The 18,601-nt window shown below is 39.5% G+C and overlaps 1 protein-coding gene across 1 annotated transcript in view; it reads right to left on the bottom strand.

The window, feature by feature from the left end:
- The window catches only part of CPNIFS (chloroplastic NIFS-like cysteine desulfurase), a 367,346-nt gene that overhangs the window by 64,820 nt on the left and 283,925 nt on the right, over positions 1-18,601 (bottom strand). The window contains exons 5-6 of the mRNA XM_089433058.1: positions 727-872; positions 490-562 (exon numbers count right to left, since the gene is read on the bottom strand). Coding sequence (XP_089289184.1) covers positions 490-562; positions 727-872 — 219 coding nt within the window. The remainder of the gene's footprint in view (positions 1-489; positions 563-726; positions 873-18,601) is intronic.

The raw sequence follows: 18,601 nt of genomic DNA, 5'->3' as shown, positions 1-18,601 counted from the left end.
TTTTCAGAAATCTGCGCTTGTATATATATTGCACTTGAAAAATCAACAAAGACTCTGTATATCCAACAGTTGGTGTTCATCATACCCAACCTAGTAAAAATGTGCACTTTTCTTTCTAGAGGAAAAATTTAATATGCATATCTTTGCAATGGTTTCAATTTAGCACATAAATGCTGGAAAGATCTGCAATTGGTCTTTTACGTCTGCATGGTATTTCCAGTTCTCAAAAGAAAGAGATGGGAGGACATTGCTAAACCAACACCAAACCATAAAAACAGTACATGGGATCTTGCATAACATAAAAACAGACACATATCATGTTCCCAATGATCTTAAGTTGTAATAATCTAATCAAGCCAGATGTGCATTTTATGAAATTGAAAGGGGAAAGCATGCAGTAAAAAATCACAGACATATCTTTCCTCTATACCATGGAAAGGAAACGTGCAATAATAAACTCTTACAATAGAAGCAAGCAAGAGAGCAAACCTAAAAATGGAGGCATTGATGTCAACAGCTCACTTTTCCCATACAAAAACCCAACGCCTGTAGGCCCGCACATCTGAAAAATGAGTATTTCTTAGTTGAAAAGCAAATAAACTTTTCCCTGATAAATAGTTTTCTTAACTATGATTGTTCACTCTATTGTTTGCAGTCTGGAGTTAGGAGCATACACCTCATAGAAACAATAATTTTATGCCAAAATCGAGCTTAAGTGTCACCAACCTTATGTGAGGAAGCAACGAGGAAATCAACTCCTAGCTGCTGTACATCAACTGACATATGTGGAACACTTTGGCATGCATCCACCAGCACTCTTGCCCCATACTTCTGTGTCCAGTGCACAATTTCTTGAATAGGAAGAATACATCCTGCATAAACATTAGATGGCAGACAACTGAGTGGAACAATGTTTTCCATACAATTAGTCACTAAGAATTGACTCAGTCATCCAGAAATCAACAAATGAATGTCTGCTTGCACTGTACATGAAAACAACTACCTGAGCCTTGCTTAACCTATACAGCCTTTGTTTCACTGAGTTTTGAACTTGTTAACTAAAATAACATGCATAACAGATGATAATAAAATAATATAGACAGATAAGATCAAATCATGCATTATTTGATGGCCAAGTTAAGACAGAAACAGATCACTGGCAGCTGAGGCCTAAACTCTGTAGGTAGAAGTGATCACCAAATGTCTTCCGTACAACTAGTCACCAAGAACTGACTCAGATATCTAAATATCAATGAATGAATCTTTTCTTGCATTGTCCAAGAAAATACCTACCTAAGTCTTGCTAAACCTCTACAGATTTTCTTTCACTCAATGTTGAACTTGTTAACTAAAATAAAATGCATTATAGATGACAACAAAACTAATATAGACAGATAAGATCAAACCATGCACTCTTTGATGACCAACTTAAGACAGAAATATATCACTGGCCTCTGTGGTCTGAACTCTGTAGGTAGAAATGATCTCTCAATGTAAGAATAAAGCATAGAATATCAAGTTTATCTATTAATTTCAATGAAGGAGATTCAATCATTCCCGTACATTTTTTGTGGGTATGTATCAAAATGCACTAGAGAACATGTTTAATCATTTGACATGTAGAAGATCTTCCAGGGCCTGAAATCGTATTCTAAGATCAGGAAGAACCAACCAAATTATCTACCATAAACCAAAATTACTATGGTGTTGAATGTGGATACTAATTAGCCTAACATTATGATTATCCATCAGAACTGTTGCACCAACTTTTTCAACCTTCCAAGGAAGCAGGATCCTAAAGCTTGAAGGTACTTTTTCAGATTTCAGAATCATCAGCCAGCAATTTTTATGTCATTGTAAACCCATTCTGCAAGTCCCTGTAATGTAAATGATATTAGTAAGGCCGTGTATTTATGTAACAACCTAGGTAAACCTATTATTTTGGCGATGAATTTCATTCTAGGAGGTTTTTCGTCTCACTGATTCGTCTGTACTTCTAAACACAGAGGATCGGCAGAGTTTTTCCCTCCAACCTCACCCCAAAGCTAGGGTGGAATTTATCATCGAACTCTTAAGTGAGTACTAATGCTTTAGTCGAGTCTTTGATTTCGGAACAATTTAAGCTATTTGTCTAAATTATTTTATTACAGATCACTTGGTCTACTAGATCATATTGTGTCGCAGAATTTCATATATATTTTGAGGGTCTACAATGAACGGGTATACCCCTTTGGGGGTTGAATTTGTAAAATCTTACGTAAAAAATATTTTAATGCATGGTCTCTCATACATAGACATTATGGCTAAAATATTTTAGGGTGGAAAAATAATTAACCCCCTCAAGTGTCAACTAATTAATTTTTCTAGCAAAATTAAAATTAAATCCTAAGCCAAAAAATTAATTAATTTGAATCAAAAAATTAAATTGTTAGAGAAATTAAATTCTCCAAGTGGAAAACTTCATGGGTTTAAAAGAAATTAATTTTTGGAGGTCCCCCACCAAGGGAATATTGGAAATTTCAAGAAAATTTGAACCCTTCGACCTTGGTGGTTAAATCAAAGTAAAATTTTTTAAAAATTAACTCAAAATAATTATTTTTGAACTAATAAAAAATGTTTTTAATGAAAAATTCGAAAATTCCTCAAAAAAAAATATTTTCAACGGCAGAAATTAGAAGATCATCAAAGATTTGTCGACGATTGAGATTACATTAACAGGGATCAAACCAGCTAGCCGTTATTTTCCACTTGGAGGAATTTCTCTATAAATATAAGGCATTTTGCTTCTATTTTCATCTGGATCTTGAGCTCTGCTCTGATGTAACTTTGTAAAAGTTGGTGTAAAGCCACTATCCCGCTGCGAATGTTTTGATCATCATAATAAAAGACTTTGGGGTGCAGTTCATGGTGTCTTTGTCTCATTGATTTGTGGTATGTGTTGGGTACATGCATTCCTATATTGTGCTTAAAATATTAATTAAATCGTTATTTCATTGTAGATGATAGGAACATTCTATTGGTAAGTTTTGGGTTTATCTTAGGTGATTTGATTCATTGTATGTTCTAACAGTTTCTTCTTGAGAAAATATATAGAGTTTGCAGGTTCCCCAACCCTTGGGCTCCAAGTTCACAAACTATGGGCACAAGCTGACTATGTTTGGATTCTGAATATTTTATGTGATTTTCTAACTTTGCTAAGGTTGTGGTTTAACATTTATTTTTCGAAATACATCTAGCCATTGTCAAGATCTACAAAAATTCTATTCTTCAAAATTTCTCTAAGCATTGTACATTTGTATATTTTGTAAATATATTTTGTATAATAATTTTTGTAAATTATTTTATTTTCTAACCCTTGTTTTGCAGCTGGGGTTTTTTGGGGTTTTTTGGAAATTTTAAATTTTTGTATATATTGGGGTTTTGGGCACTTGTAAATTTATTTGTGCAGGTGAGATCAAAGGAAATTCATTGGATTAGAGCTAGATTTAGGCCCATGACGTGAAGATCTAGCCTCTACAATTTTTGCAGGGCTAGCAACTGAAGAATTTTGGAGTAAAATTGAAGATCTAAAGCAAATTCAAATTTTTGGCAGGGATTCAAATTTTTTTAGGGCCTCCAGGCCTAGCGTCAAGCCCTCCTTGCCTAGCCATCATCCTTTCTGGCCTTTTGGGCCCCTCCTTTTCTTGGTCGTAGCCTTTCCTAGGCTAGCCAAAGCATCTTAAGGTTTGTGTCTCCCTTTTAGGGAAGCCATCTCGTCCTTAGAGGGCCTCAGCGCCCTTCCTCAAGCCTATCGTGGCCTCTTCAACCCCTCGGCCTCCCTCATTTTCCCTCAGTCAGCCTTCCAGCCCTCTGCTCTCCCTCCTTTTCCCCTCTGTCTAGCTCCTCTTCCCTTTTGTCCTCTTTCCTTAGCTTCTCCTCCTCTTCGACCTCCTTTTGGCCTAGCAGCCTAGCTGTAGGCCTAATTTTGGCCTCGGCCTCGCCTAAACCATTAGCCATAGGCCTCATTGAGGCCTTAAACCTTTGGCCACAGCCCATCTACGGCATGCGGCAGCCCCTTGTGGGGTCTCTTCCATTAACGCAGGCCCTAATTGGCCTTTTCTCCTTGTTGTGAGGCCTCTTTGGCCTCTATGCCTTTAGCCGCAGTTCTAGCCTTCTTCCTTACCCCTTTTTCCCTCATTTGTAACTGCAATTAATCTCTGAAATTTTTTTAAGCTAATCCCTAGTGGGTTTTGCAAGAGAATTGGATAAAATTGTGATTTCAAGTGCCATAGCCATTGGAAAATTTTTGGGCAAGTGGGCAAGTTTCTTCAAGGCCCCAAGGCCTAAGGGTTTGGCTTCTAACCCTCATTATTCCTCACTGTTTGCTACAGCAGTCCTATCTCTTTCAAACAGTAATTAAATTTAAATTTGAATTCTCGACAAATCACATACAAGTTGCCTAAATACACTAAGAAACTCATGGTATAAGTTTACTAGTCATTTTGTGAATTGGGCATTGTTTTTTTGGAATAGATCTAATACTTTTGCTGACTGTCATAAGAGTAATCAGATCTGATATAACAGTGATAAAATACCATAATTTCATTTGGGTCCTTGTTCCTCATTTTTGCTAAATACATACTTATGATTTTGCACTTGAAAGAGTATCAAAAATGATTTTACTTACTGCTGCCATGTTGATCAGTGGTTGTCATTGATGTCAACCCAAGTAGCACCAGGGTGGTAGGGTGGTGCTAGGTCAAGTTGTGGCTCACTAGGTGTTGGGGCATCCATTCAGTTGATTACTGAAGAAACCAGAGCGTTGAGACGTCCTTCCAGTGGAAGCTAGAGAAGAATGTTTTTCTAGAATTCTAGGATGTTGTTGCTTTCATTTCAGTTGGGGCTGAAGATTAAAGAATTTACTAGAAAAACGTTCGGTGGTTTTTGACTCGGAGGGGGTTTTACATCTAAAATTCTTCTTCCTACTATGTTCTTTTATTTACAGTGCTTACTGCATAAACATTAATAATAATTGAAAATTAACTAATGCTCTGAAAAGATTTAAAAGTGCTAATTGCTAAGGAATATGGATTCACCCCCCCTCTCAATATTTCCAACAATTGAAATTAGAGCTTGGTTCCTTCAGTAACAGCTTAACCGCTAGAAGGCAGTTTTCAGAGCATAGAGATGGGAAAGTCAAAAAAGCAGGTTGCAAGGATTTCAAAGGAATATACAGGTACAACAAAATATGAAGAAAATGAGTATTGTGTACCAACCCCTGATTTTGATGCAGATAATTATTGGATATGGGAATCCAGAATGGAAGTACATTTACAAGCACATGGAGTATGGGAATCAATTGTTTCTAGAGACACATCTATCGACGAAGCTAAAAGGTACAATTCAAAGGCCATGAATGTAATTTTGAATGTTTTGCCAAATTCTATGAAAACAAAAGTTGGTCAATGTTCAACAGCTAAAGCTCTTTGGGAAAAGCTTCATGATTCCTATTCAACAAAGCAATCTGGTCAAGATGTTATTGAAAATTTGGATCCTTCTGATTATGATAAAGAAATGGGAGAAATGAGTAAAACAGAGTTTCAAAATCAAGTGATCAAGGTGATAAAGGAACTCAAAAGTCAAAAGGAAAAGACAAGACTTTTGGAAGCATAATTGAAGACAGAAAAAGAACTCATCAAAGAAAATGAAGAATCTGAGAAGATGATTAGCAGTTTTAGAACTCAATTGGAAGAAATCAAGAATACATAGACATGAGACCTCAAGAGAGAAATCCAACAGAAGCAACAAGAAACTCGACACAGCGTTTGCACAGATTAGCAGGATCACAAAACAGATGCAGGAAGCAAAAATTGAAAGGAAGGAATCTGATCAAAGATACATATCCGCAGTTGACCAAAAGCAAAAGGAATTAGAAACATCTTCTGTAGAAATAAGCAGGCTCAGGATTGAAAAAGAGAAGCAAAAGGAACAAATACAGGTTCTCAACAGATAAGTAGAAAAGACCACTCTTCTCAAGCTACAGGTTGAGGAGGCAGAAAAAAGAAAGGAGATCTTGAAAAGATGGTTTCAATAAGACCTTGCTCAAAAGCAAGAAGAACTTGATGCAACCCGTGATGAGATCAACAAACTCAAGGGATCGCAAAAAGAACACTTCCAAGATAAGACAGATGAAGAAGAAAAAAAGAAGGCAATCAAAGATGGCAAAGCTCCAATTGATGAAGGTACAAGCTCCACATCTTCGCAGGATGATTCTAAGAAGGAAGTTGATCAAAGTGAAAAGCCAAAGAAGAATGTTGAAACTCCAAAGAACAAGACCAAAGCAATCAAGAACAAAGGACAACAACAAACTAAAACACCGCCTCCAAAGAAGAAAGAGAAATCTTCCAGTTATGTTTGTTTATTTAATGGTTATTGCTTTTTATGTGCTAACTATGGACATATGGCTAGGGATTGTGAAGTTTTTGACAGGTACAAACATTATCTGCAAAACCCTAGAAGCAAGTTTGCAGGATCACAAGACAAGTTCCACGATGATTTTGTCAGAAGAGAATACATGCTAGATGGGCCAAACATTGAATGTTTAAAATGCCATAACTATGGCCATAGCGCTCGCAGTTGTAGATATCAAATGGAATCACCTATGGACAACATTGAATGCTTCAAGTGTCATAACTATGGGCACATGACTCGAGATTGCAGGAATAAGAAGGTCTAGAAAAAGAAACGAGTACAAGAAGACCAAGCAGATAACAAGGCTTCAACGGTTCTGCTTTCAGGATTTGTAAAAGCAAAAGGTCACGAGGAATTACCAGTTGCTTCAAATAATGACTCAAGTCAAGATGGCCCGTTAGGTGACTCACTATTTTGAACAATCTGACTTGTTGACTCCTTGATGTTTGTAGAGGAGTCTATGCAGCAGTATATGGTACAAGTCTACGATTGACAGGAAGGTAGTTTGAACAAGATGGCAGTTTCGTTACAGGTGCACGGGGGAGCAAAACAATCGAAGGATTACATGTTACCAAGAACAAGGCAAGATTAGTCTGCAAAGGATATGCACAGGTTGAAGGAATCGATTTTGAAGAAACATTTGCTCCCGTTGTCAGAATGGAAGCTATCAAGATGTTTCTCACTTATGCTTGCTCAAGAAAAATCAAGGTCTACCAAATGGATGTTAAGTCAGATTTTCTAAATGGTGAATTGGAGGAAGAAGTTTACATTGAACAACCCGAAGGTTTTTTGTTCTATGACAAAGAAGACTATGTCTGCAGATTAAAGAAGGCTCTATATGGTCTCAAGCAAGCTCCTAGGGCTTGGTCTGCTCATCTTGACGGATATCTACATCAACAGGGACTCAAGACAGGGAGTGTTGACAGTAATCTTTATGTGAAAGTGGATCAAGATAACCTAACAATTATCGAAGTATATGTGGATGATATAATCTTTGGAAGCAATGATGACAGATTAAGTAAAGACTTTGCCACAAAAATGCAAAGTGAGTTTGAAATGTCTATGCTTGGCGAACTGACATACTTTTTAGGGCTTCAAATTTCTCAGTAGGATAAAGGAATATTCATATATCAAACCAAGTACATCAAAGAAATGCTCAAGAAATTCCAGATGGAAGATTGCAAGCCAGTCCTTACCCCCATGGTAACAGGTTGCAAGTTAAGCTTAGAAGACTCATCAAAGGATGTGGACCAAAGGTTGTATAGATCCATGATTGGTAGTCTCCTATATGTGATAGCCTCCTGGCCAGATGTGATGCAAGCAGTTGGATAAAAAAGGCATGGTTCCAAGCAACACCAAAAGAATCTCATATCATTGTCGTCAAAAGAATTTTTCGATATCTTAAGGGCACGGCGGAATATGGTCTCTAGTATCCCAAAGGAAATGATCTGGTCATCCAAGATTATATAGATGCAGATTGGGCAGGAAGTGTTGATGATCGTAAGAGTACCAGTGGAGCAGTGTTCTACCTAGGTGGTTGCCTTGTCTCATGGTTAAGTAAAAAGCAGTCTTCAATCTTGTTACCCATAGTTGTTAAATTATGGTATGTTCTATGCTTAAAGCAGTTTACTTATTTTTCTTCTTATTACCCACAGATAAGCAATCACATATACATAAAGTAAAGTGCAGATAGAACATTAAATGATCAACAGAAAACAAGCCAAGACAAGAGACACAAGATGTGGTGGCTAGCCAGGGACAAACCCCAATGCGGGGAAACCCTTTGATCAAATCTTCTTTTATCTTCAATAGTTCAGCAGAGAGAAATAGTACAAAATCAGAATTCTGTAATTTTATATCAGTAGCAACAAACCCTAGATCAGCAAAGTCAAACTTGGTCAAATGAGTGGAAATTGACCTCCAATATGTTTGGTCAATTTCTGGTCAGCTAGCACTCGAACACCCTAAAGAAACAGCGCTTGAACAGCCCTGAAAACGCAGTCAAACTGCAGTTGACTGAAGTCAACTTGCTGCCCCAAACTAGGGCAGTCAACACCGCTCAAACCAGAGGTTAGATCACCTTGGTTTTCATGCCAAAATCTGTGCCCTGCCTAGGAGAGGCAGCCACACCAAATCCGCACTCCTAGATGGTCAACGCTTGGTCAACATTGGTCAAAGAGATGACCTGCAGCCCCTGCGTCCTTCTTTCTACGTCTGCCTTGCCCTACTGCGTCTTCTTTTCCAGCCACATGTGTGAGAGAGAGAGAGGCTCCTTTGATGCGTAGGAGAGAGAGAGAAGATGAGTGAATGAATGAGTTCCAAATGACTCAACCTCTCTTCTATTTATATGAAACGTTGGGCATGTGTGCCACACACTTAGCTGCTGGCCGACCTTGACAATTTGTTAAGTAATTATAAATAAATTCATATCTCCATAAATACTTGTCGGAATCGGATGATCTTTAAATCAATCCTACACCTCTTAATGAGAGGAATCTAGGAAAAATATCAACAGCCATAAATAAGGTGACCCACATGGAGTTTGGCCCTAGTTTCCAATTTCAACACTCCCTCTCAACTAAGGAGAACTCCATCTGCAATCCGTCTAATTGTCGCTACTATCCATCCATCAAATGCACTACCCTGCACAGCTTGACCCCTAATCTACTCTGCTCTGCTCAAAACTATGAAGAAGAAGAAATGATCGAGGATGTATCATACCATCCTCCATTGACCCGAAGTCAGTCTCAGAGTGTGTACCACTCTCACTAATCTCATATCAGTATCATTGATCCCAGATCAATGGAGGTCATCCCAGCATAGGGACTACGGTAGATACAACGACGCGTCCATCGATATTACTACTATGGTCCCTAACCTCATTTCCCTACTCATTGATCAGATGAGAGGTACTTCCCATGAGTCCCAGATTGCATGGGTAGGATGCCTTGACAAGAGAACTAATCATCTTGTCCATAGGAGAACGAATCATCCTGTCCAGTGGATGCCATGGAGAACTAATCATCCTGGCCCATAGGAGAACTAATCATCTTGTTCCACAGTCGCCACGGAGAAAGAATCATCATGGCCCACAGGAGAACTAATCATCCTGTTCCATAATCGCCACGGGGTGTCACAGGGGAAGGTTCAACCTTTTACCCTGTACATAGTGCACCACCAAGGGATGGTGAGTCGCCCTGTGGTCACATGTCGCTCCAAGAAGTACCCCATGCCCCCTGGAGCTCCCAGAGCTCAATACATCATACTCGACCCTCATAAGACAGTCTCTGAACGACACCAAGTCGTTCTCGGAAAGTCAAGAATTTGACCTTTCCCAGGGGCTTTGTCAAAATTTCGGCAACCTGTTCATCTGTACCGATATGTTGGAGCCTTATTGCTCCTCGCTGCATCATATCTCGAATATAGTGGTACCTAATATCGATATGCTTGGAGCGATCATGAAATACGGGATTCTCTGATAAACGAACCCCGCTCTGGTTGTCACATAGGATCACGGTGGTATCCAATGTAAATCCAAGCAGCTCACTGAAGAGCTTTCGCAACCAGACTACCTCACAGGAGGCCATACTAGCAGCAATGTACTCTGCCTCGGCGGTGCTCAAAGCCACCGACCTTTGCTTCCTGCTCATCCAGGATATCGAGGCAGATCCCAAAGAAAAACAACACCCTGAAGTGCTCTTTCGGTCCACCACATTGCCTACCCAGTTAGCATCGATATATCCAAGTAGTCTCACATCTCCGACAGTGTATCTCAACCCATGAGTGATCGTGCCACAAAGATATCTCAACAGATTCTTGGCACCAATCCAATGTGAGTGGTGAGGCTCAACCATATGTTGACTCAATGTGTTGACTGCAAAGCATATATCTGGACGGGAGTTCACCAAGAACATCAATGCTTCGATGAGTTGACTATACTCAGTAGCATTTCGTAAAACAGGTCCGACAGCACTACCACTTAACCTTTTGAAGTCAAGCTCCATTGAGGTAGTTACGGGCTTGCAATCCACCATATCGAATCTCTCCAATATTTTCACCATGTATTTTCCTTGAGATAGGAAAATCTCCCCTGGTTTCTGCCAGACTTCCAGTCCTAGGAAGTAGTGCATAAGTCCCAGGTCTTTCATCTTGAACGCAAAAACCAGCGCCCTCTTACATTTGTGAATAAGAGGGTCTGCACCTGTTAGAAAGAGGTCGTCAACATATAGCACCAATATGAGAGGCTTGTCATCTACAACCTTAAAGTAAAGGTTAGGTTCGGCTTCACCCCTAGTGAATCCCAGCTTCATCAAGTAGCTATCGATCCTCTCATACCACGCTCGGGGTGCTTGCTTTAGCCCATAAAGGGCTTTCTTCAACCTGCACACATGAGATTCTCGATCATAAATCTCAAATCCTTCGGGTTGCTCCACATAGACCTCCTCCTTGATCGAACCATGTAAGAACGCAGTCTTGACATCCATCTAATGTAGGTTCAATCCTTGCGAAGCAGCAAGGGCTATGATCGAGCGGATGGTGGTATATCGGGAAACAGGTGCAAATATCTCGTCATAGTCTATACCTTCCTTCTAGGTGAAGCCATGAGCGACAAAACAAGCCTTATACTTTTCCGCACTTCCATCAACTACATGCTTTATCTTGTAAAGCCATTTCGAAGTGACAACTGCTTTGTCCTGGGGTCTGGGGACCACATCCCAAACATCGTTTTTCATGATGGACTCATATTCTTCGGCCATAGCATCCTTCCATATTTGATGCTTGACAGCATCTGTGAATGATGAAGGCTCATTTTGGATGATCGTGCTCATGATGGTCAAGTATCCCTGATACCTGTTCGACTTCTTACTTTCACGGAAGGTTCCTATGGGTGCAATGTGTCCTTCAGCATCATCAAGTGTCCCCCTAAGCCATGAAGGCCTCTTCCTAGAAGAGGAAGGCTCTTGCGAAGGAGGATCAATAGGATCCATAGGTTCTTCCACATCGGGCATCGTCTCATCTTCCTTTTCCTTCGAGTCCCCGGTATCAACTTCTTTAGATCCCCTTAAAGTAGGAAGATTGTCTACTTCGCTAAGAGCCATATCTTCCTCAAAGGTGACATCATGACTAATCTCGACTTCCCTTTGACCAACCACATAGATTCTATAGCCCTTAGTATTTTCGCTATAGCCCACGAAGATTCCTTTCTTTCTAGATGCACCCAATTTATTCCTTTTCTCCTTCGGCACATGAAAATATATAGGGCTTCCAAAAATTCTAAAATGAGATATGTTAGGTTTCTTACTGGTGAACATCTCTTCGGGAGTCTTGGAATCCAATGCTTGATGAGGGCATTGGTTTTGTACATATATGGCGGTATTTGCAGCTTCAGCCCATAGAAACTTCGGAAGTCTTTGATCATGGAGCATAGCACAGACAGCTTCCACAATTGTACGATTCTTCCTTTCCGCCACACCATTCTGCTCAGGAGTATATGGTGTAGTAGTCTCCCTCTTAATGACAGCCTCATTGCAAAAGTCATGAAACTCAATGGATTCTTGATCTTCTTTTCGGTTTGATTCTCAATCAAGGCTTTGAAGACACCAGGAGAACACTTCATCCTTCTTTTTCAAGAAGTATATCCAAGTCTTGCGAGAATAATCATCTGTAAAAGTGAGGTAATATAAATATCCTCCCAAGGAGTTCACAGGCATCATATTGGATATGTCTAAGTGAACCAACTGCAATATATCGGAGGTCTTGCTTTGGGATGAGGGGAATGGTCCCCTTTTGAGCTTTCCTTCGGCACATCTTGGACATACACCTTCTTGCTCTAATCTAAACTCAGGCATCCCGGTCACCATTTTTCTCACATCGGGTAGAACTTTATAATGAAGGTGAGCAAACCTCCGATGCCATAGTTCGGACTGAAGAGATGTGTCAAAGAGATGACACCCAGCGGACTTCCTCCGACCTGATATAATGAATCTACTCAAAACCCAAGAGTGAAAGCATCTTTAAAGTTCTTTTTCCATACATGTACCTTGCCATCACTAAAGGCCACCTTGTAGCCTTTGTCTTCCATTGCCGAAATGGACACCAGGTTCTTTTTGAGATCAGGTACATATAATACATCTTGTAAATGGATTGTATTTCCCTGATTCAATTGAAGAGTGACATTTCCTACGCCTTTCACGGGATATTTTGAATTGTCTCCAAGAATAATTTCCAGGTTGGTTTCCTTCTCTACTAGATTAGAGAGAGCTTCTTTGTAACCATTGAAGTGCCTTGAGGCACCACTATCAATAAGCCAATTTCCCAGCGAGTCTGGTGGAGCGGTAGTAGAGAGAGCCACTAGTAGATAATATTCATCTTTCTTATTGTTAACAGTGTTAGATTCATACCTGGAGTTCCTTGCCTTCTTTAAGGGTTGTCCTCTTCCTTGATTTCTGGCATTTCTTTTGCCTCTGCCATTTGACCTACCATTCCTTTGGTTGCCTTGAGAGTGATTTTGATCATCGTCCCAGTGTGAGTCCCTTTTATCAGGGCACTCTCTCGCATAGTGGCCCGTTTTATTGCAATTGTAACATCGTCCTTTTCTTCCACCCTTCGGTCCAGCCTTTCCTTTGAATTTAGCCCCAGAATTGTTTCTTCTTTTAGCATGAGAAGAAAAAGCAGAGGGATGGCCTTTAAGTGCGGGCATTTCTTGTTCTTCCATCCTTGTTTCTTCTTGAATGCATCTAGCCATCAATTCCTCAAATCCAGGAATTACGTTATTGTTGAGAAGAGTAGTCCTGAATATATACCATTCAGATGGCAGTCCTCCAAGAGTTGTGAGTGTCATTTCCCTGTCAGGAATTACTTCCCCAATAGATAGGAGATCGTTCTTGATCTCGGTGATCCTTAAGAAATATGCTTGCATACTCTCATCTTTTCCCTTCTTAATTTCCTTCAGCTTATTTCTAAGGAACAAAACTTGATTTGCATCATTAACTTTAAATAAACTCACCAGTCTATCGTAGATTTCCTTGGAGGCGGTCAGCTCGGAAACATAGGCCACCAAGCGCTTGTCGATAATCCCGGATGATCTTCCTTACTTTGACTTCTCCCTTGGTCCATTTGTTCCTAGCAGCAACGGATGCATTCGATGGAGGCTCAACAATTCCGCCTCTCACATGGTCCAACACTTCTTGCTCTTCTAACGTAAGATCAAGAGATATCTTCCATCTGTGATAGTCAAACTTCTCACAGAGTTTGTCTTCAGCAGGGAAGTGTTTGAGGACCCCATGATTTCTTTAAGATAGCCTTGCTAGCCTTGCCAACCTTCTCTTCAGTGATTGCTCTTGCTCTTGCTTGGGCTTTGTCTTCACCTCAACTCTGGTAACATGTTAAATTATGGTATGTTCTATGCTTAGAGCAGTTTACTTATTTTTCTTCTTATTGCCCATAGATAAGCAATCACATATACATAAAGTAAAGTGCAGATAGAATATTAAATGATCGACAGAAAACAAGTCGACACAAGAGACAAGATGTGGTGGCTACCCAGGGACAAACCCTAATGTGAGGAAACCCTTTGATCAAAACTTCTTTTATCTTCAATAGTTCAGCAGAGAGAAATAGTACAAAATCATAATTCTGTAATTTTATATCAGCAGCAACAAACCCTAGATCAACAAAGTCAAACTTGGTCAAACGAGTGGAAATTGACCTCCAATATATTTGGTCAATTTCTGGTCAGCTAGCCCTCGAATAGCCTAACGAAACAGCCCTTGAACAGCCTTGAAAACGTAGTGAAACTATAGTTGACTGAAGTCAACTCGTTGCCCCAAACTAGGGCAGTGAACACAGGTCAAACCAGAGGTCAGATCACCTCGGTTTTCGTGCCAAAATCTGTGGCTTGCCTAGGAGAAGCAGCCACACTAAATCCGCACTCCTAGATGGTCAATGCTTGGTCAACATTGGTCAAAGAGATGACCTGCAGCCGCTGCGTCCTTCTTTCTGTGTCTGCCTTGCCCTACTGCGTCTTCTTTTCCAGCAACACGTGTGAGAGAGAGAGAGAGGCTCCTTTGATGCGTAGGAGAGAGAGAGAGAATATGAGTGAATGAATGAGTTCCAAATGACTCAACCTCTCTTCTATTTATATGAAACGCTGGGCATGTGTGCCACACATTTAGTTGTTGGCCGACCTTGACAATTTGTTAAGTAGTTATAAATAAATTCATATCTCCATAAATACTTGTCGGAATCAGATGATCTTTAGATCAATCCTACACCTCTCGATGAGAGGAATCTAGGAAAAATATCAACAGCCATAAATAAGGTGACCCACATGGAGTTTGGCCCTAGTTGCCAATTTTAACAACAACGGAAGCAGAATACATCGCAGCAGCAGCTTGTTGTACTCAAGTTCTCTGGATGAAGCAAACCTTGCAAGATCTTCAAGTTAAGTTTGATGAGCCTATTCCCATCTTCTGCGATAACACCAGTGCCATCAGTATCTCCAAAAATCCTGTGATGCATTCCAAAACAAAGCACATTCCGGTCAGTTATCATTTCGTTAGAGAGCAGGTCGCTGAAAAGAATATCAAGCTTGAATATGTTGGCACAAAGGAACAAATTGCTGACATCTTTACCAAACCATTACCTCGTGAAGCATTTTAGTATCTTTGCCAAAAGCTTGGGATTCTCCCATGTTATCATTAGAATCTTTCTCTTATCTAACTAAGTAGAAAGGGGGAGTGGAAGTGTGTACAGGTCCGCAGGATGATAATTTATCAGGGGGAGTTACCCTTTGCCATTGATGACAAAGGGGGAGAGAAGGCAGTAGAAAGAGGTGTCATGATAGCAAGGGGAGTACTTGTGTTACCATCAATGCCAAAGGGGGAAATTGTTGATCATTGGTTGTCATTGATGTCAACCCAAGCAGCACTAGGGTGGTAGGGTGGTGCTAGGGCGAGTTGTGGCTTGCTAGGGTGTTGGGGCATCCATTCAGTTGATTACTGAAGAAACCAAGGCATTGGGGCATCCTTCTAGTGGGAACTGGAGAAGAATGATTTTCTAGAATTCTAGGAATGTGTTTCTTTCATTTCAGTTGGGGCTGAAGATTAAAGAATTTATTAGAAAAGTGTTCGGTGGTTTTTGACCAGGAGGGGATTTTCCACCTAAAATTGTTGTGCCTACTGTGTTCTTTTATTTACTGTTATTCAACCCCCCTCTCAGTGTTTCCAACGTGTCATGCACTTATTTACTGCTCATTGGAAAGTAATTGGAACATAAGTAACTTGAAGTGTTTTCAACAATTTATCCCTTGTTGTAAGAAAGATTTTGTTTTCGTTCTCTAATGTGTTTGTTGACATTGGTAATATTGGATAAGAAAACTAACACTTGTTTTTCCTTTGTGAGCTTACTCATAATCTTCTCAATTTTGCACTAATTGGCTCACTCTCTAAAGCATATTAGCATCATAAACTAATGATCTTGGTTGCCTAAGTGAAATAAATCTAAAGATCTAAGTGCTCTTGGTTTAAGCATTGAAATATCTTATTTCAAATTTTCAGTAAGCAATCTTTGCAATATTTTGGGCATCTAAGTGATATTTACTTAGAGACTTCTAAGCTAATTGGATAGCTCTTGATAATTGGAGTTAAGCAAAATTGGCATTTATCTTGTTAAAATATCTTTGGAGATCTCTAATTGTTTCAAATAATAATCATTGTGGCATTGTCTTGAAGTAAGAGCATTGATACTCTTGTGATATTAACCAATGGTATCTTATTAAGCATTGGTTAAATTATTGCTTATCATTGAACAAGTTATTACGGTATTTGAGCACATCCCGTAATTGTTGAATAATTGTACATTGTGGATATCTATTTAGCACTTGGTCACTTGGCACATTTTCTTATGGTTAAGATTGTGATCTCATTGATAAGTACTTGGTGGTATAACTTAAGATCAAGTCATAATTAAGCACTTAAGCAATCTTACCTTCAAATTACTTATTCCATCTTGCATTTGCATTCTAAGTCTAGTTGCATTAATAACTTACCTCCAAGCATAAGCTTGGTTGATAGATATTTAGGGCCTCCCTTTCTCAATTTAGCTTGAGGAACTTAGACCCTCTTTAGTGGTTAACACGGTGACCTTGCAATTGTCAGAGCCACAATTTATGCAACGCCGGAGGCATCGAGTGGTTGGAACACAGGGGGAGGTATCATTAAACAAATCTTTTGCTTGCTTCTTGTTGGCTTCCATCCCACAACCTACTCTAGAGACTAGTTCTAAAATAGTTAAGAGGAAGGTTACACTTAGAATAGGCATTTAACTTAAAATCAACCAAGCCTTTGCATTTCACCTAGCTTGTAGGATCTGTGTTTCATATAAGATAGTCATTCATCTGAACAACGATTATCCATCCAGTTACTTGGCATTTAATTGCTAATAAGAAAGAAGTTGACTCCATAAGGCACTGGTCTCACAATTCAATTTAATATAATCTTTAAGCCTTGCTAAAATTAACCAAGTAGCTAGGCCACTCATTCGTGTCTCCCAGACTTGTTGGTTGCCAACGAGTTTTGCATTTCTATCCTTCATAGGGACTACCCCCCATAGCCTTTTGTTGGGAGACAGCTAAAATAGAGAGGTCGGGGATCAGGGTGACAGCCCCCGACTTTAGTCGTTGTCGCAATGTCTGTACAATCTAAGCGACAACATTTTTTTGGCATCGTTTTCGGGGATAATTGTTTTATGTTCTCGACACTTCAATGACATCTTCTCCATCTTTCATCTTTCATCATTTCATTAGCCCGTCAATCATCACATTTTTTGACGTCATTGATATCGCTTCATCTTTTCATCACCTTATCTTTATTCATCTTATTTATCCGCACCTTTAGCACCTGGACATTTAGGTTGGTTTCCTGTTTGGGTGGTGACTCCACTTATCCATCCATTCACAAGAGCTTACTCTAGAAGGAATCCTAGTAGCTTGGTTGACCCCGCTCCTGACCCTGAGAAGGTTCTAAGAACTCGGTAAAACAAATAACATTCTAGAAAGTTTGTATTCTTTCTCGGACAGGAAGCTGTCCCTGATATCCATTGTCTATTCCCTAATCCTATAAATCAAGACTTCATGGCTGATTACTTCAGTCCTTGTAGCTTTGCCAACATCCAGGGGTATCCTCATGACCTTCCAGAGGATTCTGCTATGCACAAGCTTCCGACTTTCCAGGGGAACAATGCAGTCAATGTTGTTGATCACATAAAGAAGTTCAAAACTTTTATACAAAGATATGCTCATGCAACTGCATACAATCATGAAGATGTTAGAATGAAGTTATTTGTCCTTTCATTGGAAGAAGTCGCATTGGATTGGTTTCAAGACAAGCCAGATAATTCTTTTGATTCAATGCAAGCCCTCATTGATGCATTCAAAGATAAATTTGGGGACAAAAGAGAAGGAAAATATTTGGTCAAAGAGCTTAATACTATTAAGAAAAGAGAGAATGAAACGGTTGAGGAGTTCAATCAACAATTTAATGGTCTTCTAAAAGATATGACTCAAAATTACAAGTCACCTGACAAAACGGTGTTAGAACAATATCTTGAAGCATTTAATGTTGACACTCAATATGAGATAAGACGTGCCAAACCTATTACTCTAGTTGTTGCTCAGAATATTGCTGAAGAATTAGAAAAGGATAAAAAAGCTTCAGGTAAATCAGAGATTCCTAGTTTCGATAGAGGTCCAGTCAAAAATAAAGGAAAAGAAATTAAGGAGGTAGAACATGATCAAATTAAAGAATTAACTCAAATAGTTAAGGAAATGAGACTTGACTATACTCAAGAAATGAGTGCCATGCAATCTAGGTTGGTTCAGATGGAAAGAAATCAAGCTCAGAATATGCAGCCTAGACATAATAGTAATAATAACAGAGGAAACAGTAATCCATGGCCAAGAAGGAATCCTCCTAATGATCAGAGACCTCCTACTCCGCTTGAGTCTGCCAATGTTGTTGATCAGCCAATCCCATTTTGTAGACCATGTGAAAGTTTTCATGAAGAAAGTGCATGTGCCTTAGCTAGAAAAATCTTGGATGAAGCAGCAAATGAAAAGATAAATAATCTTGGTCAAAGCTCTTCCAAGGATAGT

The sequence above is a fragment of the Pinus tabuliformis genome, chromosome 5_1 (assembly GCF_031772625.1).
Source record: "Pinus tabuliformis cultivar Carrire ecotype Pingquan chromosome 5_1, CPIR1, whole genome shotgun sequence".
In the NCBI taxonomy this organism is placed as follows: Eukaryota; Viridiplantae; Streptophyta; class Pinopsida; order Pinales; family Pinaceae; genus Pinus; species Pinus tabuliformis.
Note: the sequence above shows the minus strand (reverse complement) of the source record. Positions and strands in the feature narration are given on the sequence as shown.